General features: G+C 58.9%; 2 protein-coding genes across 6 annotated transcripts in view; one reads left to right on the top strand and one right to left on the bottom strand.

Annotated features, from left to right (window-relative positions):
• PTPN1 (protein tyrosine phosphatase, non-receptor type 1) overlaps positions 1 to 4,256 on the top strand; it is a 63,563-nt gene extending 59,307 nt beyond the window's left edge. Inside the window, exon 9 of the mRNA XM_027558275.1 lies at positions 880 to 4,256. Coding sequence (XP_027414076.1) covers positions 880 to 1,066 — 187 coding nt within the window. The 3' untranslated portion in view covers positions 1,067 to 4,256. The remainder of the gene's footprint in view (positions 1 to 879) is intronic.
• Positions 4,257 to 5,284: 1,028 nt separating this feature from the next.
• Positions 5,285 to 19,902, bottom strand: part of RIPOR3 (RIPOR family member 3) — an 88,924-nt gene continuing 74,306 nt past the window's right edge. For 4 of the 5 annotated variants that reach the window (XM_027558270.1, XM_027558271.1, XM_027558273.1 and 1 more), the window contains 14 exons: positions 19,674 to 19,717; positions 19,371 to 19,496; positions 19,143 to 19,288; positions 17,506 to 17,635; positions 15,494 to 16,066; positions 14,060 to 14,190; positions 13,142 to 13,265; positions 12,501 to 12,636; positions 11,707 to 11,868; positions 10,850 to 11,011; positions 10,183 to 10,385; positions 8,907 to 8,990; positions 7,040 to 7,130; positions 5,285 to 6,592 (listed from right to left, as the gene is read on the bottom strand). In XM_027558270.1, coding sequence (XP_027414071.1) covers positions 6,489 to 6,592; positions 7,040 to 7,130; positions 8,907 to 8,990; positions 10,183 to 10,385; positions 10,850 to 11,011; positions 11,707 to 11,868; positions 12,501 to 12,636; positions 13,142 to 13,265; positions 14,060 to 14,190; positions 15,494 to 16,066; positions 17,506 to 17,635; positions 19,143 to 19,288; positions 19,371 to 19,496; positions 19,674 to 19,717 — 2,216 coding nt within the window. In that variant the 3' untranslated portion in view covers positions 5,285 to 6,488. The other variant, XM_027558274.1, reaches the window with a different exon arrangement.

The following is a 19,902-nucleotide window of genomic DNA, read 5'->3' as shown; positions in this document are numbered from 1 at the left end:
GTGTTCATGCTGGCATCACCTGTAATGGTGAAAAACTAGAGGTGGGTTGATTCTGTATCCAGGGAGTGTATCGGGAGGGCTTTCTCCCTGTGCTGAATGTTCTGCAGCTGTTGAAAGACGGGATCAGAGTGTATTCTTGTGGCTGGGCTTGGGAACATCATGCATGAGAGAGCAGGTTACGCATGGTGTGTGCCCCGCCAGGCCCTCCAGCTAAGCTCGCCACCCAGATCTTCCCTGGTTACTTTGCCAAATGCTGGCTTCCAGACCTGAGTCCCCACCCATGAACCTACTCCCAGGACTTTTCGTGCACCTCTGGTTCTGGGGCTCTAGAGACACTTGTCCGGTGGAGCCTCCCAGAGCAGATCCTGAGTGCGGGAGGCTGTGCCCGGCTTCCCGGGCCTCCACTGACATTCGAGGGTGGACCGGTGTGCTCCACCCGAGGGCTCATCGTGGGCCACGGGTGAGAGAGGTGCCAGCACGCGGCTTGTGTCACGTCAGTGTCACGTGTCCTGTTTCTGTATTCATGAAGACCGTGGGGAGAGGTGCCCTCCACATTCCGTGGGTGAAAGTGAGGAGCAGGGAAGCGTGGATCTGGGCGCTGAAAGCCAGAGGATGCCAGGAGACCATGGAGCGGGCCAAGACCCTGAGCGCCTGCACCGGGGGGAGCCCACATGCACCCAGGCCTCGCCCCAGACCCCTGCCCTGGCCCTACAGTCGGGCCCTGGGAAGGAGGTGGTGACAGGCAGCCTTCCGGCCAGTATCCGCGTCTTCAGGCCGTTTCCAGGGGGCTCCCCTTCCCTACAGCTCTTCCCATGGTAATAGCGTCCTTGCCATTGTTTTCCCGGGTGAGTAACCCTTCTCTGCCCCCTCACTCCTCAGCGCGAGTCAAGACACTGAAGTCAGAAGGCGGGTCGTGGGCGCAGACCCTGCGCAGGGGGAGCCGTCGCTGCCCGCAGAGGAGCGAGACCAGCCGCTGAGCCACTGGAAGCCCTTCCTGGTCAACGTGTGTGTGGCCACGGTCCTCACGGCCGGCGCGTACCTCTGCTACAGGGTCTGTTTCCACTGACGGACGTGCTGGCCGGGCCGCCTACAGAGAGCCTGGCCTTCGCCTGGCGGCGGCGCTCAGTGCAGGGGAGGCGCTGAGCCTGTCCCGGAAGAAGCAGGCCAGAGGGTTCAGAGTCTGGAACTGTGAAGGGCTAACGAGAGAGGACTGGGGATTGATGCACTGGGGTCTGGAGGCGCTGTGGTCCCAGGAGTAGAAGAGTCTAATCTCAGGGCCTTAACCTATTCAGGAGTAAGCAGAGGAAATGCCAAATACGTCTCTCTCTCTCTTTTTTCCTTTTTTTTGCTCATTTGTTTTTGAAAAAAAAAAATAATAGAATTACAACACATTGTTGTTTTTAACCTTTATAAAAAGCAGCTTTTTGTTATTTCTGGGGTGGTGGGGAGAAAAGACCAGGCGCACTTAACGAAACTGTCTTGTGCCCTTAGGTGGTGTCACCAGATACAGTTTTTATTTGATTTCCCAGGGAAAGACTCCCACACGTGTACGAATGTAAATTCCTTTGGAGAAGAGGGTTGAGGGTCGGACCCTGTCTGGCTTGGGCGCAGCCCCTGCTGCGGACTTCCCCACTGGGAGAAGGAGAGCGGCGAAGGCCATCTCTAGGAATCAGAACCTGGCTTCTGCTTCTGCTCAGGGTGTCCCGCTGTGTCCCGCCGTCGGTTTCCCCATACAGCCCTCCCCTCTCGGCCGGCCTGCCCGCCCTGCCCGCCTCGCTCCATCCCCACTCAGGGTCCCCTGGGGCCAGAGGTCACCACAGGGCGGCTGCCGGCCCTCCACCCAGGCCTCGAGACCCAGACGGAGCAGGTTCCGCTCGGCCCGGAATAGGAATGCTGTCTCAGCAGAAATCCCCCCGTTGGAACGTGTTGCTGTTCAAGTTAGGGAAAAGGCCAAGGAGGAGCCTCAAATCTCCGGTCACAGAAATCACCTCCCAAGGTGATTCGTTCTTTGTTGGTTTTTCACATTTTACTTCTTTTCTAAGCAACCGTCTTTGCATCCAGCGGTTTAGCAGCATGCAAACAGTTTCTTCTTTGGAGGTGATTTTTGGGAAGGCAGAGCTCCTGTGAAAAATCAAACTCTTCGTGGGAGGTGGGGGTGGCCAGGGTGTGCGTGCGTCTGCAGCTCTGCAGTGCCGGGCTCGTCTGGAAATACTTGGTTTCTTTTCAGTTCCTGTTCAGCAGCAACATACAGCCTGACCCAGTGCCAGCCTCGTCCGCCTGGCAGGCAGCCACCGTGAGTGAGGCAGCGGGCAGGGCCGCAGCTGCCCTTGAGCCGCAGGTCTGCACTGAAGCGGCCCTCCTGGGCACTTGGCCTCGGCTCCACTGTCCCCCCTTCCTCCCCCTCCCCTGCTTGGACGACCAGACCCACAGCCCGGTTCTGAGAGGGCACAGGAGGGTGCTGTGCCCGTGGCACGGGGCAGGGCAGCCTGGATGGGCAGCGGGACGAGCCTCACATGGGGGCCTTCGGTGGCTGGCACACAGTCCTTCCCTCCGCCCTCCTGGGAGACTGCCCGTAGTGAGCCCCTCTCCACTCCGTATTTATTTCTACATTGTTTCCCCGAGGGCATCCACAGTGCACTAGCGTCTTAAACCAGTAACAGCTTCCAGTTTTTTGATGTCAGCCTTGCACCAAGGGCTTCATCCAGAATTACAGCAGTGAACCCTCAGGTCGGGCTGGGAACGGAGGACTTTGCCGTGAGCCTCTGCATAGACCAGTGCCCAGTAGGAGGATGGCTGGGAGCTGTCGTGTCGTGATGCTGCGGGGAGCTTGAGAGGAAGTCTGCGTGTGTTCATAGAGCAAGGGGATAATGATAATGGACACTTGGCTATTTAAGACACGGTGTGAGGTTCCTTTGTCCCGGTTCCTCACCTCCCCAGTTATCTGCTCAACCTTGATCTCAGCCACCACTCCCTCTGTGTGTATTAGGATGCATGTCCCATCTTCCTGTGTCCCCATCAGATATGACGTGCTTGGAATACTTCGCGCTCTGCTGACTAGCGTGCCCCGTGTACAAGTCCAGTTTCCCTTTGCACGGTCTGATCGTTACGTGGCTGTGGTTCCTAAGACTGTTGCTGAAATAGTCGCCATTCAGCAGTGGAATGACGTTTTCGAGTAACAGATAGTTGCGTAATTCCTGGCACGACAGTCTGGTGACTTTCAAGTGAGGCCCAGCCTGTCCTGCTCCAGCTGGGTCCACTGCAGCTCAGACATTCCAAGGGGATGGGAAGCATAGTCACACCTGCACTCTGGACATGGAGAGAAGCAGGGTCCTCCCTCCCTCCCACCCACCCACACACGCACCTTTGGGATCAGCCTCCACTGCGCCCAAGTTCACACTCAGCTTGAGCGGACCGTGATTTGGAACCAAGGCAACTGTCGGAAACTGCCCTTCCTGAAACATCCTGGACGACGGTCCCTTCAAGTCAGCCTGTGGCCCTCTAGGTCCGGGGGCCTTGCTGCACGAGGTGTCTGCCCCCACCTCGAACTCTGGGGACTGATGGTGCTCAGGACTCCGCCTGTGTGGGGGGAACCTATGACCTCCACATTCAGTGGCTTTTTTTACCAAGAAAAAAAAAGGCAGCTGTGGCTCATGAGCTGCTCTTTTGCCAGCATTTTCACATTTTTGCCTTTCACGTGTTAGAAGCTCTGCAAGAAGTTTCCATGGGGGAGCATCTGCGGTGTTGCCCGCAGGCCTTGGTGAGGTGCAGATGAGGCTGGGGGCCGGGCTGTAAGCGTGTGAGCTGGGCTTGTGCGTCTGTTCTGTTAAGTCCTGTATGTGCATGTAGTAGTTTGGGTGTGTATATACAGTAGCATTTCAAAGTGGATATACTGGTTCAACCTCCTGTCCTTGGAAAACAGATGGCTCTGCGTCCTGTCGCCCGTATGTTAGAGAAGTAGTGAGCTGCTGTGCTATATGCCTTAAGCCAACATTTACTCATCAGGTCATTATTTTTTACAATGGCCATAGAATAAACCATTTTTACAAAAATAAAAACAAAACAAAAAAGCCAGGTGTTTTGGTATAATACCTTTCCAGGTGTGTGTATACGTGGATGCATGATGGGGGCGGGGGGGCGCGTCTCAGGGTCTTCTGTGACCTCACAGAACTGTCAAACTGTACAGTTTTCCAATTTGCCATATAAATGATGGTTTGCATTTTAGTTGCAACAATAAAAATCTTTTTTTCTAAAGAACATGGATTTGGGGTGCTTCCCATTTCTTCACTTAATGGGCCTAAACCAAGCTGGGCAACTCGTGTCTCTTTCCATGCCTGCTGCTGCGAAGCAGATGCTGTCCTTCAGGAGGGGCTGCAGCTTTTCCACGTCTGAGGATTACGACAGCCTGCTGGGGTTGTGGGTGTCTTTGGCCTGCGAGAACGTTCCCCGCCTGGTGCGTTTACTTGGAGCTTCGGGGCCTCTTCTTACTCTTATCCCTCAGTAGCGGTAACAGAACTCACCATTTCAGCGTATTAGGGCCCTTGGATAACTTGACGAGTTTACACGAGTTGTTTGGAGAGCGGCTCAGCCTGACGCGCGCCCTCGCTGGGGGACCGCCTCTCAGCCCCTTCCCGAGTCGCATTTGCCATGGGACTGATGGAGCCGTCACAGGGAATGGGTTCATGTAGTCTGAAGTCAAACGGGACTCTCCCCTAAGGTGTTGTTTTTTCTTTTAACTTCTTCTTCTGGAGTAATTTCAGATTTGCAGAATGTTGAGGAAATAGTACAGAGAGTTCCCTTACGTCCTTTAAGGTTTTACGGTTGTTTCAAAGCTGGCTGCTGAGTAAGCTGCGGGTGCTGTGGCCTCCCAGTGAGAGCGTGGAGCCTAGCAGGGCAGACAGCCTGTGGTCACGGGGCCCCCGCGCGCCCAGCAAGGACAGTGGGGACCGTCACCGTCGTCTCAGGTACAAACAAAGGCAGCTGAGCTTTCCTGAGAAGGTGGGATGCCAGTGTGAAAAACAAATTTGTAACCTTGAGCAGAAATTAGACAGGGCCCAGGGCCCAAGAAGGATGGCTTCCTGGTGTCCAAGGAGAGAGGACTCAGGGTGCCTGGGGAGACTCCAAGGGGCGCCCTGCCCCACCACCACCCTCCGCTGCCGCCGCGTGTATGGGAGCAGCCACTTCACAGAAAGTCACGTTGGAAAGGGCCCTGGGGAATGGGGTGGGGGGTGAGGGTGGCTTCTTCCTTCAGGATATTTGAGAAAACCACCACTGCCTTCCTCGTGTCTCAGGTAGAGTGAAACACCAATAAAAAGTTATTTTTATTGAAATTTCAGAAAACAACATATCGGCAAGGCAATAAATACTGAATTAAACCAAAGAGCACAAAATATATACATGAAATGCAAATGAGCATGTTTAAATTATAGAGCTTTCCAATTCCACTGTGGATTCCACATCCAGAACCCAGGGTGCCTCTGTATTAACCCAGAAACATCCCAGGACACTCTGGGGTTTTCTTAAGACTTAAATAGGAAACTAGTTTTCTTCCTTTAAATGTGATGTTCATTGAAATCTTTCTTCAGACCAGCGCGTGGCCTCTGCAGCAGTGTATTTAACAAGCCCTGAGTGGACTTGCTTCAGACCCCATTGTGATTGGTGCTTCATTGCGCTCGGTCGTCACACTTGTGCGACCCCATGGACGGCAGCCCGCCAGGCTCCTCTGTCCATGGAATTCTCCAGGCAAGAACACTGGAGTCGGGTTGCCATCTCCTCCTCCCGGGGATGTTCCCGACCCAGGGATCAAACCCCGAGTCTCCCGCAGTGCAGGCAGATTCATTACCAGTGAGCCATCGGGGAAGCCCCTCTGTTCTGACTGGTGAAGGTCAAGGCAAAGGACACTCAGACTTCTCGGCGGAGGCCACGTCCTTGTTTACTCGTGTCGTAGAACCACAGATCAAGGTCCGTGGTTGGCAGGCCGCCGCCCGGCTCCACGGGCATCTGGGCTGTGTGTCTGGCTGAAGTGAACAGTGGACACCCTGGCTGGGCCCTCCCGCATGCCCCACGACCCACACCGCCTTCTTAGCAGGGTCAGCCAGCCCACTCGCCGCCTCAGTCCCGGGCTTGAGGGAACCAGATGGCGCCGAGCTAGCTGCCCTGCTGACTCCCAGCCTCAGCCTCCCCATAGCAGGACCAGCCGGCACTGACCGGCTCTGCAACCTGCGGAAAGTCAGGCAGATGCTCAAAGCCAAAGGCGGACCGGAGTGCAGCCCTCAAAGTGCCGTGCTTGCTCTGCCCCGGGACGGAAGTCCCACGTATGCCCCGGGGCTTCGTAACTGCCTGGACGGTCAGGAAGCAGCTCGGCCAGTTGATGCTTTTCGGGGGGCGCTCAGCCTGCCCCCCCGCCGCACCCTCCCAAAACCCTCCCTGTGTTGGGGCCAGGCTACAGCACAGACAGGGACGCCGGATGTGAGCCCATCAGCTGAGACTTCTTAAAAGATTGTGATTTCAACATCTGCCTCCTGGCCAAAGGCCGCATCTCTCTGTTCTGAGCAGAGTCTGTCCATCTTCTCAAAAGCCAAGCGACCTTTCTCTCCTGAAATATCAAGGTTGTCTGTCAGGGGACTGTCCCCCCACCTCGCTCTCATCTACTCTGGTGAGCCATGGTGGCCTCAGTGCTTCCAGACATCCGGGCCTCCGGGGCCACTGGAGCCCGAGGGCCTGGCTCACGTGGACCCTATGACCCGCCCCTGTGTCCAGCACGGTCTGCCAAACCTTAGTCCCACCTTACATCTGGCCTTTGTCCCCACGGATCATAAACGGGGCAGGTTGAGACGTTAACAGAGCGCCTCTTGCCTCCTCAACCGTGAAGGAAACCTGCCCCCGCCAGGCACGGTGAAGTGGGTCGCTGGCGGTGCCCGTGCTGTGTGCGGGTTTGCGTCTCTGGGGAGCTGACCGTGGCCTCCCCAGCACAACCTCTCCATGGACCCCGGCACCCCCCAGCCCCTGCCCGCAGTCGGGAGTACGGGACGCTGGACCTCACCAAATGACAGCGTGGTTTCCCGGGCGGCTGCACGCACGGCCTCCACATCAGACTGGCACAGGCTGGCGATCTGATCGATGCTTTCCACGCCCTGTTCGAGGTTGGGGGAAAACAGACCCCTCAGGGGACATTTTAAGGAACAAGTGTCCGCTTTCATAAACCCCTGCACGACCAGCCCTAGCATGGCTTCTGCAACCTCAGCCCCTTCCTTCTCTGAAGGCTTCCATGCTTCTCATGAGGCCTCGGGTTCACTGAAGTGCCCTTGGCAAACATCATCTTTTCCACCCTGACGCCTTCTGAAAGGCCCATGTTGGAATAAGACCTGCTTTCTTCTGAACCTTTCTACCTCCTCTGCCTCGCCCAACCCCACCCTCCAGGTCAGACCAGGAGAGGAGTGACCAGTGTCCTGGTCCAGGCACGGCTGCCCACCCGCTGACCTCCTGGCCACTCCCTGGTTATTTGATCATAACCAGATGGACCTCATAGAATTTCCTGTTGGTTCCTTCCAGAAATAATTTAGACTGTTCGGAGCATTTTTCATCTAGCAAAATGGCAATGAGTTTTTTAAAATAAGAGTTACAAATAGTAAAACCAGCACCCCCTCGTATCTGTATCTTTGCGCAAATGAGTGTAAAGTGGTGTGTTGTCTCAAGAGTCTCAAAAGCATTTAGGGGCTTCCCTGGTGGTTCACTGGATAAGAATCCACCTGTCAATGCAGAGGACCTGGGTTCAATTCCTGGTCCGGGAGGATCCCACATGCTGCGGAGCAGCTCACCCCGTGGGCCACAGCCACTGAGCCAGCATGCTGCGACAGCCGAAGCCTGTGCGCCTAGAGCCTTTGCTGCACGAGAGGAGAAGCCCACGCTCTGCAACAAAGAGGAGCCCGCACTTGTCACAACTAGAGAAAGCCCGGGCACAGCCACAGAGACCCAGGGCAACCAAACATATGCTGTTGTTTTTTATTTATATTTTGTGGCCCTGCGATAACACTGAGCGCTAAGTCTAACGTAAGGAAGTAATTCAGAACTCCATATAAATTTTAAAACTTTATGCACAGAGAGGGATAACTGGGGGAATTCCCTGTGGGTCGGTGGTCAGGGCTCCACACTTCCACTTAAGGGGGCACTGGTTCGAAACCTCGTTGGGGAACTAAAATCCCATGTGCCTCGAGGTGTGACCAAAAAAAAAGGATGAGTAACTTGCATTTCTGCGTTTGACACTTTTTTCGTTTATTTTGGCTGTTCCGGCTCTTCCTTGCCGCACAGGCTTTTCTCCAGTTGCGACGAGCCGGGGCCGCTTTGGCTGTGGTGCTGGGCCTCTCGCTGCAATGACTTGCTGCGGAGTCTGGGCTCTGGAGCACGTGGACGTCTGCAGACGTGGCACGTGGGCTCGCTGGTGGGAGTCCAGGGCTCTAGAGCACAGCCTCGATAGTTACGGCGCACAGAATTGCTTGCTTCGAGGTATGTGGGATCTTCCCGGACCAGGGATCAAACCCCATGTCTCCTGCATTAGCAGGTGGATTCTTTGCTCCTGAGCCACCAGAGAAGCTCTCCGCTGTTTTTCTACAAAACTGAGGTTATTCAACCATATAATCCAAGAGCACAGAAGTGAGTCTCTTGGGGCTACCTGCTTGCTCACACAGAGCCAGAGCGGACGTGCCCCAGGCCACTGCTGAGGGGCCTCTGCCCACAGGGCTGCTGGCAGAGCTGAGGCTGTTTCTCTACAGCCAGCTCTTTCCGGTGCTTTTCCACTGCAGTGATTTTTTTTTTTTTTTTTGTCCCAGTGGAATCATTTTGAAATGCACTAACTTCAGCATTAATCACAACCAGGATTCTCTCCATCACCAGCAAGGGCAGCTTAGACTCACCCGGAGATGTCTTAGCGCCACGCACGCAGCTTGCTGGAGTTTTGCATCATTTTCGGTCAGGGCATTGGTGTAGAAGAGCAAGGCCTAGAAAATGAGGTGGCTGTGAACGGGGGGCTGGTGAGAGCATAACCCTTGGTACCACCCACCGCCCGCCTTCCGGTATGCTCACAGCCTGTGTACACAGCATGGAGTTGGAGGCTGTGGTACTCGGTTCATCTGCAAGCACTGGTCTTAGGACTTCTCTGGGGGTCCAGTGGCTACGACTCCACTCACAATGCGGGGAGCCTGGGTTCCATCCCCCATCAGGGAACTGGATGCCACATGCCACAGCTAAGACCCAGTGCAGCCAAATACATATTTTTTTGAAAACTCATCTAATGTTTACAAAATGCATTCTGAAACTACCATCTAGATAAAATGCGACATCAGAGAGACCCGCTGTCCACGGGGGACAGCAGAAGAACTGAACACAGGGAGCTTTGGTGAGGCCACCGGAAGGAAAAGCATCTCATCACTCCTTCCGGTCATAGCTCTGACCCCGCCCCATCGGTCACGTGACCATGGCCATGTCCATCCAGCTGGAAAATAAGCTGGTGCTTCCTTTGCAGTATTGCTTTAGGGGCTCATAGGAAGCAGGGGGGATGGGGGATGTGCCTGGCACTTGGGTGCGCCCAAGACTACGGTAAGTATTGCCCAGTATTGTCCTTCTCCGACCCTGGTGGGCTGGTCCCCTAAATCTAGAATAGTCACAGGGCCAGGAACCTAAAAGGCGGAGGGGTCCCGTCTCTTGGTTTTTCTAGTGAACCAAACAACGAGCCAGCCAGCCACATTTGTTAGTCGAAAGTAAAGGAGGGCAACTGTCAGAATTCTGAAGAAGGAACACCCTACACGCAGGTGACAGCTCAGAGACCGAATAGACAACGTGGCTGTAGAAACACTGAGCTGAGTGAGCTGGTACGCATGGGACACGCAGTCATGACAGCTTGGCAACCCCGGCCCCGCCCCCGGGACTGGGGCCGCCCGTGATGAGGATGGCCACGCATGAGACTGTGGTCATGTCGGGACCATGGCAACCCTGGCCCCGCCCCCGGGACTGGGGCCGCCCGTGGTGAGGATGGCCACGGATGAGACTGTGGTCTTGTCGGGACCATCTCACCAACGCAGCACCCCCATCACCCGCCTTGCGCTTCTCCGAGATGAAGCCCACCTGCCCCCGGCTCACAGGCCCACAGAGGCCGCCGGCAGGCCCACAGAGGCCGCCGGCAGCCCCACGCACCTTTTCCCGAAAGCTCTTGTTTCTGGCTGCGCCAGCCAGGCGGGCGCTGGCCGCTCTGCAGGCCCGGGGGGGTCCATCCAGCTGGAGCAGCGCCCAGGCCCTCAGCGTCTGTGGCAAGGGCTGGAGCTGGCCCAGCCGCTTCCCCTGCAGCTTCCTGACTGTCCTGGTCTGGGCCCTGCACTGCAGCTCCTCCGCGAGCGTTACTGGAAGAGACAGAAGGGGGCAGCTGGGGTCCCCTCTGACTGCGGCCGGTCCAGGAAGCTGCAGGCTGAACATCAGCTATGGAGGAGCAAATCCCAAGACGGGTCCACCGAGGCCCCGCCCAAACCAGTCCCGAAGGGGCCTCCTGGAATCTCCAGGAAGGCGTTCTAGCTAGGGGTCAAATACACCCTGAAGATGAATCAACGCCAGTCCCTATTTCAGGGACTCGGGCCAGCCCAGCACACCCTCCTGTCCACTTGCGACCTCTGCTGTGCTTCATACAACCTCCTGCCCTTGGAGCTCATTTCTATGTGGAGTCAACAGGCAATGTAATTAAATCTAGTTCTCAAAAGAACAGCTGGAGGGGAAAGGCATTCTGAAAAACTGGCTTCGCAGAGCTGAGACAGAGGGCTCCGCGATGGGCTGTCCCCAACACGGGGCGCCGGCCCGCCGCCCCAGCCCCTACCTTCCTTGGTGAGCTGGGCGAAGTGCTTCTCCAGGTCAGAGACGCTCTGCCTCCGCAGGTAGCTGTGAAACTGGAACCAGGTGATGGTCTGTTCCTCAGGGAGCCCGGCTCCAGGCAGCAGCCCGCCGCAGCTGACCACCTGCTCCAGGAGCCTGTGACAGGCTGGCGACACAGAGAGAGGGTGAGGGGGAGACGGGGGTCTCAACCCCTGGGCGACACCCCGGGAGCCCAGCCAGGTCGGTCTGGAGGCTCCGTGACGGCTGCGCACGGGATCTCTGGGGCACCCCCCATTCCCACGAGGACACACTCCAGCTGAGGCCCCTCAGTCTGAATCCCAGCGGCAGGGCGGGTGGTTAGAACTGCTTGAGGTCCAGAGCCACTGCCCGGAGTACGCGTGCCACCCTTCAGTGGTCAACACAAAGGTGCCACAGCTCTACGTTCCAGGGAAGAGTCCAGCCAAGATTCATGATGCTGCTGTCGAGCAGATAGGGTCCTGCCTACCTTCCCCGGGGGCCCTTCTCTAAGGTTCTGGTGGAAGCTATGCAATCAACCGGTCCCCAGAAGCACCAGCCCACGGACAGACGCAGGCCGCTCCCGGGGTTCACTGGCTCCGCCCTCCTCCCCTGGGAAGAGGAGGTGCTTGGTGGTCAAGTGAGCGACACCTCCCTTCGATGCCGCGGGGGCATCTGTAGCAGAGGCGGGTACGGAAGGGGCAAGAGGGAGGCCTGTGGTAGTGATGCTCCAGACCCTGGGGCTCCACACAGCGTTGCCCAGGGAGCATGGGGAGGGGAGGGGCTACCTATCTCTAGGGGCTCCACACAGCGTTGCCCAGGGAGCATGGGGAGGGGAGGGGCTACCTGTCTCTAGCTGTCCCGGGTATTTCCCCCTGACTCTGTGCAGGAACGTCTTCTTGAGCTGGTCCAGCAGCGCCGTCCCCGGGCAGGACAGGGTGGCACCGGGCCCCGTGCAGCCCCTCCAGAGCTTCAGGCAGCCCTTCCTCCGCGTGGCCTGTGGGAGGACTGAAAGGCTGGGCTCAGAGAGCCGTCCGGCATGGGGGAAGAGTGAGCAACTAGGAGGCCCGGGGGTCCCTGCCCCTGGGACCCAAGGGCTTGGGGAGGGGGGCGCGGCCTGGCCTAAGGCAGGCCCCTTCCCCACCCGCAGGCGTCACCTGCAGAGACGAACAGCTTTGGCCCTGAGCCTCATCTGGTAACCGCCTGCCGGCCCCACGACACCCCCGGGACTGCTGCTCCCAGTCTCCCCTGACGGACAAGGGCAGGTCCCACGGGGCTGGGGTCCCTGCCCCTGTTGGGCAGCATGCCGTGTGTGCCTTGAATGTGTGCTGGGGATTCCTTCATTGACACCTACCCGGGGGCCTCCCCATTATACAGATGGGGAAGCTGAGGCTCGGAGCAGCGACTCGTTTGCTCAGAGCAGTGACCCTCGTCCAGGGTCACCCGGCTGACCGAGGCTAGCTGGCCTCCCTTCCCGCCCCCACGGTGTGGGTCTGGTCCCAGCCCAGACACTCCCCACTCGCGTCCCCTGGGTGCCATTGACTGACAAGTGTCGGGAAGGGAGAGGAGCCCCCCACCCGCCACGGGCTTTCATCCTCATCACTTCCTGCCATTCACACGGCCGGACAGCAGGTACTTACTCTCCTCAATGGACATTGCTTTGCTGACCTTCTCAAAGTCAAGCACGGAAAGCGTCTCCAGAACCTGCTTCTGCTGCGCAGCTTCTTCCAGAAGGCACTCCTGGACCATCCTCGACAGGTTAGGGGAGCCCAGTTTCTGGGAAGCAGCCCACGGTGTGCCAGGTTAGCCCAGAACATGCCCTCTGAGGTCAGCTACCATGCCCGTGACCCCCACCCGCCCTTTCCCCATCTGCCCCTTCCCCGTCCCTCCTATCCCCACGGTAGCGCCCTGTCGTCTGGGGATTCCTCCTCGCCAGAGCAGCTGAGAGGACAGGATGCAGGCTGGAGCTGCCAGGAGCCTGCCAGAGCATGAGGCCAACCAGCACAGGCAAGCAGAGCCGAGAGAGGGTGAGACCCAATCGTGATGTTGTTTGCAACCCTGGATCCAGCTGGACCTGAAGCCCACCTCTGGGCCTTTCAAGTCTGTGAACCAAATCATTTCCTTCTGAACCAGTTTGGATTGGAGCTCCAGCATCTGCCACCTAAAGAGTCACCACCACTGCCTTCGGTTTATGGCCTGGGCTGCCTGAGGACCACAGGACTATTTACCCCTCCCATCTTGAATCTTCCACCCCGCCCCGCCCCCCCAGGTCCTCGCCCACCTGCAGCAGCGCTGTGCAGACCTGGAGGTGAACCGTGAGCAGCACGTCGAGCTCTGGGGCGCCAGCCGTGAGCTCCCTGGACGGCGCTTTCAGCTGCGGTGTTGGAGGTGGGCTCTTGTCCTTTCTGAGTGGAAGTGAGAACTGGGTGACTGGTCCGTTAGCATTCAGCTGCCTCCAAGGACAGAGGAAACCCTCCCTCCCTGGAGAGCTCTGATCACGGGGGCCGACTCCAGGTCCCAGGAAGATGAAGGTAAACTGGGGAGAAAACTAAGAAACGGAGACGCGGCAAATGGGAGTGACAGCTCTCACAAAGCAGGGCTGGGAAGGCCGCCCCGCCCCGCCCACTTTCCGGGGCGTGCAGAAGCCTGGGGCTCAGACGAATCCCTAGCTCTGGGACTCTGGATGAGTCTGCCTCCCAGAGCCTCAGTTTACTCGTCCGGAAAGTGGGGGCAGGAACCCCAAGCTTGGGCCACCGGGGGGTTGAGTAAGACACCAGCACACCCGGCACCGTGTCTGCTCCATGACGGGCTGAGCCCGAGCCCTGAGCGGGTGGACGTGGCACCCCCTCCCCGGGGGGTCCCGAGAGGTGGGGAGAAATGTAACCCATTCGTGTACTTCTGTGCTGCTGAGCTGTGGGTGCCTGCCATGCTCGTGGGGGCGGGGCTGCGAGATTGCTCCGCAGAGGTCTGAGGTTCTACTGCGTGTGCCGGCGTCGTTTTATAAGATTTAAAAAGAAAGCCCACTGCTCAGAGCAGACGCTCAAGGCTAGCTGAGTGATCCTTGTTTGCTCCGCTGGTCACATGCCAGGCAGGGCCAGGGCCATAATAAAGAAACCAACACAGAGTCGGGGCTGAGGGGCCGGCAGGCCGCTGGGCCCGAGGCTGGACTCCAGGTCAGTGCTGGGAGGGGCGCACTCACCGCAGGCCCTGGGAGCCCCCAAACAGGGCCAGCTCGTGGGGGGCGATGTGGGCGTTGAGGAAGGAGAAGCTCTCCAGGATGCACTCCATCAGGCTCTCAGTGGATGCGTGCTCCCGGCGAGCTCTGCGGGGCTGCGGGCAGACGGACGGACTGACAGCCAGACCTCAGGGGCGCCCGGGCCGGGGGGCATGTCCCCAGGGCCCTCCCCAAGGGGCCCTGCCACCCGGGGTGTGGGGCCTGAGGCGGACCGTTAACGTTTCCAAGAAAAACCAGAAACCTCGACTTTGTGGGGAGCCGCCCAGTTTTCAACTATCGACAACTAATTATAAATTATTTTGTTAAGACAGCGTGGGTCAGGCCCAACAACTCGGGCCAAAGGCCACCAGGTAAGCCTCTGGATTGCAGATGTCTCCTCTCCCAGGGAAGCGTGGAAGGGGAGGACTTTGGAGGCAGCCCTTGCCTGCGGGACGGGAAGGGTCAAGTCATCAAAGCCTCGCAGGGGCCGCTCCCCTGTGGCTGAGTCCCACAGAGTGCACGGGGCTGGCTCAGACGCCACGAGTCAGAACTGGGCTCCTGAAGGTTGACCCAGGGAGAACATCTTGAGCAACAAGATAAGAATAAGGCTGCTTGCAGATGTTTCCTTGCTTGATGGGGAAAAAACATGTGCACATGTATGTATGCACACACGCACAGGCGCACACACACACACGGCCCCGTTATTCACAGCAATTACGGCGCATAAAGTCACCGTGACCCCTGGGATTTGAAACTGAACCAGTCTGCTTGCACGGGAAATGCAGAGGCCATGAGCCTCGGGTCAACGCTTTTTATCTGCCCGTCAGCACAGAACCTTGTTGTCTGTGTCTGTGTGTGCGCGCGTGTGCTCAGTCGTGTTTGACTCTGTGACCCCAAGGGCTGTGGCCTGCCAGATTCCTCTGTCCATGGAATTTTCCAGGCAAGAATACTCGTGTGGGCTGCCGTTTCCTTCTCCAGGGAATCCTCCCAACCCAGGGATGGAACCCGCGTCTCTTGTGTCTCCTGTGCTGGCAGGCAGATCCTTTCCCACGGTGCCCCCTGGGGTGCCTGTGTCTGCTTAAAGGCGTCTCACTTAATAGACACACCGCTGACTTAACACCGAGCTCAAAGCCTGCTCAGCAAAGGCTGATCACTGACTTAACACCGAGCTCAAAGGCTGCTCAGCCAAGGCTGAACAAGACTTATCCAGCACACAGACTTCCTCCACAAGGTGCATCAGCAACACTGACCAGCATCTCAGCCCAGCCCTCGGGGGCTGTTTCAAACAGCAAATTCACCAAACCTAAGTACTGTGTGGGCCAAAAGTTTATTTCAGTTTTTCCCTAACATGCCAGGCTCCCTGTCCCACTGCCAGTCAGGGCACCATCAGGGCGTGCCCCCTGCAGAGAGCCCACATACCTTCAGCCGGTCCCTGAAGGCAAGGATCTGGTACTCCAGCTCCCGGAGCTGCGGCGGGGCAGGGTCCACAGACCTCAGTAGGTCCAGCACCTCCTGCAGAGGCCTCTCGAGGGGCAGCCCAGGCCCACTTGCCGTGTCCTTGGGGTCTCCTTCGTCGGGGCCTCCCTGGCTCCCCGGGAGCGCGTCGTTGTGGAAGGGGGAGCCCCGTGACAGGTCGGGGGTTCCCACCCCCAAGTCTCTCCAGCCCGGCTGCTCCACGAACGAACCCTCCGCCAGGTGCAGCATGTCCGGCAGGAGGCCCAGGGGCGGGGGTTCCTCTTGGGCCTCCTCTTCGATGGAGGTATTGGGGCCCATGGCCGAGGGTAGGAAGCCCACGTCTGAAGTGGATGCCGATGTGCTGGTCTCCGTGTCTCGGGGGTCCTCGGAGCTGAAGGAGTCCATCTCGGGCAGCTCCTGACTGCGGCTCCGCAGGCCGGGGCCCCGAAGGTCGCCGTCGGACAGGCAGCTGAGGACAGAGGGGGCCCTCGGCCTGTCCAGCAGCAAGGCCTGCTGTGCCCGCGGCTGCAGGACAGACTGGAGACAGACAGACAGACAGGCCGGCCAGCCTCAGCAGCTGCCCTGGGGATCAGAGTCAGACCCCCGAGGGTGGCCCCAGACGTCTGCTCTGTATACCCACAGCCGCAGGATGACCGGGGTCCGCCAAGGCGCCTAGCACCCGGAAGCGCCGGTGAGAGCCAGGCCCCCCGTACCCCGCTCACTCGCTCCTTTCCAGCCCCAGCTCCCGAGTCAGCTCGCAGTGAAGCCTCACCACACCTCCCTGAGGGTGGCACACTTCTGCCCCCGGAGAAGCGAGGTGCGCGCGAGGAAGGATGGATGTGCGGGCATTTTAATCCAGGCCAGCATACACGAACTCTGACCCCCTCTGCTGTGCCCTCCCCCTCATCAACCAGACCAATGGCTGACGTTCCTACAGCACCACCTGTAACTGCCAGGCATTCCAGAGAGCATTCCTCATTTACAAAGTCACTTATTTAACCCTCAAAAAGCCCCGTAGGGGCAGAGCTGTTAGTTTCATTTCTCCGATACAGAAACAGAAGTTCAGAGAGGTTGAGTGACTTGCTCAAGGTCACACGGCAGATGAAAGGCAGAGATAGATAGAATTTGGAGCCCAGGCCATCTGGCTTCAGAGTCCATGCTCTTGACCGTAAATGACTTTGTAAGCAAAGTACGCTGGGACCACCCTGGCTGGACAACCAGTTTCCTTTAAATGCACAAGCTGCCTGGCTCATCTAAAGCTGCCTTCCCCACCTAAGGTCCAGAGGAGGGCGACAGGGTGGTCCCGCTCCGCATGCCTGGACCCTCCCTGGGCATCGACACACACAGGGTGACGTGTGTACCAGGTCGTTTACTGCCCGCTTGTTGGTAACAGCAAAAACTGAGCCTCAGTATCTTGTTAAGTGCAGTTTTTAGCCAAGTACGAGATGCTGCATGGCGCCAACATGACAGAGAAGGTCTCCAGGGCGTCACCAGGGCAAGGGCTGCTGAGGGACACAGGCTAGAGAGGCTGCATCTGCTCCCAGATGGCCCAGAGCCTCTCTGGAGGACCACGGAGGAAGCTGAGAAGAGTAGGGGCGCTAAGGAGGGGACCCAGGCCCCTGGAGGTCACAGGAAAGAGGTATCTATCTCACCACAAACGAAGTCAATCTATTACCTACTGGAAACACGTTCCAAGTGCGAAACAAACGAGCCCGAGGCTGTGGCCGGGGTGGCAGAACCATCTGGAGAACCCCACCCAGTCAAGGCCAGAACCGAATCCAGAGGCCGCAGAACAGAGGGCAGGCAGTGAAAAAGAAAAGGTACCCCAAAACACCCCCAAACAAGGAAGGCTGAGCCCAAAGCTTGCTGCAGCTGGAGGTGCACGTGCTGACCATGTGCTGACCCCTGGGGAGTCACACCCCCCACCCCCAATCCCAGCCCGCCCACCACATCCCCACCCAGGGAGGCTCACTCACCAGGTAGTATCTCTCCCGGAAGCTGGGGGTGTTTGGGGGTGTCCAGTTGTACAAGGAGCCCTTCCTGCTGCCTATGGAGAACTTGCCCGGGGGGCTGGGTGACACCAGGAAGCTCTCGGTATCAAATGGGCTGGAGGAGAGCAGAGGCCAGGGTGTCATCGACGGCCGGAGGACATCGGACCACAGACAGGACCAGGGGACTTGAGACAGAGGCTCAGTGTGGGAGGGCGTGGACAGGCACAGTGGAGGGACTCCAGGTCCCCCCTCTGAAGCCTCCCTGAAACGTCTCAGATATCCATTGCCCCGAGGGTCCTTAGCCAAATGGGGAGGGGCAGCGATTGGCCCCTTTGGAGGGGCTGATGAATGACCCCCCTTTGGAGGCCCTTTGAGAAGCTCAGCAGAGCAGCAGCGGACACTCAGAGCTGCCATCTTCTGCGTAAACCACATCACCGCCCCCCACAGGTTCCTCCCGGGTCAGGGGGCTCCCGTCACAGTCCCGGGGGAAGGTACAGACCTGCGGGGGAAGCACGCGAAGCGACGCTCCAGCCAGGCCCTTGCCTGTCCTTGGAGCTGCCAGGGCTGGGTCAGCCCTCCCTGCCTCGTGGACACCGGCTTGCCTGTCTGCACGCTGGCCCTGCTCACAGCGTCTAGAGCCCAGCTCAGCCACGAGGGCCCACAGCCCAGGGGCCCTGCCTGGATGCCTGTCCTGCCCGCCCAGGGCACTTATGGGCCAGCTGGACGCCTGGGTCCTTGGACCTTCCCGACCTGGGGTTGCAGGGCGCTGCAGGGCCACCCCCTGCCCTGACCGCTTGAGCGGTGTGCTCACCCCCACTAGACAAATGCAGGCACTGAAGCGGGGGTGTCATTCCTCCAAGTCCACCCAGTTCACCCCCAGGGAGAAAAGACAGACTGGCCCCAACTGGTCAGAACGGGCACCAGAGTAGAGGAAGCGTGTGTCTGCCCCTCTGCTCCTGCAGCACCTGCTCTGGGGAGTCAGGAGAAGGGAATTTCCTCGAAACACAAGGTTTCATTTGGTGATTAAAAAAAAAGATCTCTGCTACCAAAAACCAAAACCTGTGGAAACCACCAGGATGGGATGCTCAGTGGAAAGCCCCACACTAGGCCGGGGTGCTTCCCACGAGCGTCCCCCATCCGTGGCGGTGGCCCAGGGGGACCGCAGGGTGACCGCTCACCCCTGTGCCTGGTGGGCGCTGGGGTCAGCAGGTAAGGAGATGGTGGGTGTAGGAAGGCAGAGGTGGGTTTCTCCTGGGAATCCAGCCCAGGAGGCTGCCATAAAGGGTCCTGGCCGGCCCCGGTCTTTAATAGCCACTAATTCAAAAGTGAAAAAAAAGAGAATTTAAACGCGGGGCGGGGGTCAGGCCGCAGCATGGACAGGGCTGCAGAAAGGGGTCTGGTCTGAGCCCCTGCTTGTCTAGGTGGCAGCCTGAGGGCGGGCCGCCCCGGGCGGATGCTGGGGTGAGGTCAGGCCACCAGGGGGAGCCGGAGAGGTCTCTCCGCGGTCCTGGATGGGGCGGGTTTGGGGCCGACCCCACTCTCCCTAGGCCCCTGCCCCCACCACCCCCGCCCACCCCCCACCCCTCCGGAGGGGCAGCGGGGAAGCGGCCGCCCGCACTCACTTCCACAGCACCTCCAGCTGCAGCTTGATGGTGCCCAGCTCTGTGATGTCCACCACGATGACCTGCGGCCGGGTGGTGAAGAAGTCGGTAATGTCGCAGGTCACCGCGCCCACCGCCAGCGAGCTCAGGCCGCGCAGCTCCGTCACCTGGGGGAGGGCGAAGCGGTGGGTGTGGGCGCCGCGCCCCCACTCCCTCCCGCTCCGCCCTCCGCCCCCCGGCCCCACCCACCTTGATCTCGAAGTTCTCGTGCAGGGTGGGGATGAAGGCCTTCTCCTCCTCGTCCCAGGTCTGGCTGTCGTCCGACTCGATGCGGCCCCGCAGCTTCCAGCGTTGGCGGCCCAGACGCAGGAGCACCTGTGCGCCAGGGCCGAGAAAGGAGCGGTCAGCCGCGCCCCTTTGCCACCCCCTGGGGGCCCTCCCTGCCAACTGGGGCGGGGGACAGGAACCCAGCGGAGACCCTGGTTCCCAGAAACCCCACTTCCGAAGGCCTGGCGGGGAGCCCTGAGGACGGATCCCAGAGGGCGGGCGTACCTCGTACTGGTCTCCAGGACAAAGACGTGCGTAGCCCACCAAGCCTGGAACACAGAGACGGGCTCGTCTCTCCGCTGTCCACTGTCCTTACCCCGTGGGTCACAGGCCCTCAAGCGGGGAGCCCCCCGCCACACTGGGGGTCATCAGCTTCGGGGGGATGGGCAGTGAGCTAAGCCATCAGGATGACAAGGGGCAGACCAGGGCCCTCACTTTCAACTCAGAGAGCGGG

This window comes from Bos indicus x Bos taurus, chromosome 13, assembly GCF_003369695.1.
Source record: "Bos indicus x Bos taurus breed Angus x Brahman F1 hybrid chromosome 13, Bos_hybrid_MaternalHap_v2.0, whole genome shotgun sequence".
Classification (NCBI taxonomy): Eukaryota; Metazoa; Chordata; class Mammalia; order Artiodactyla; family Bovidae; genus Bos; species Bos indicus x Bos taurus.
The sequence above is the reverse complement of the archived record's forward strand: the minus strand, read 5'-3'. Positions and strand labels throughout refer to the sequence as shown.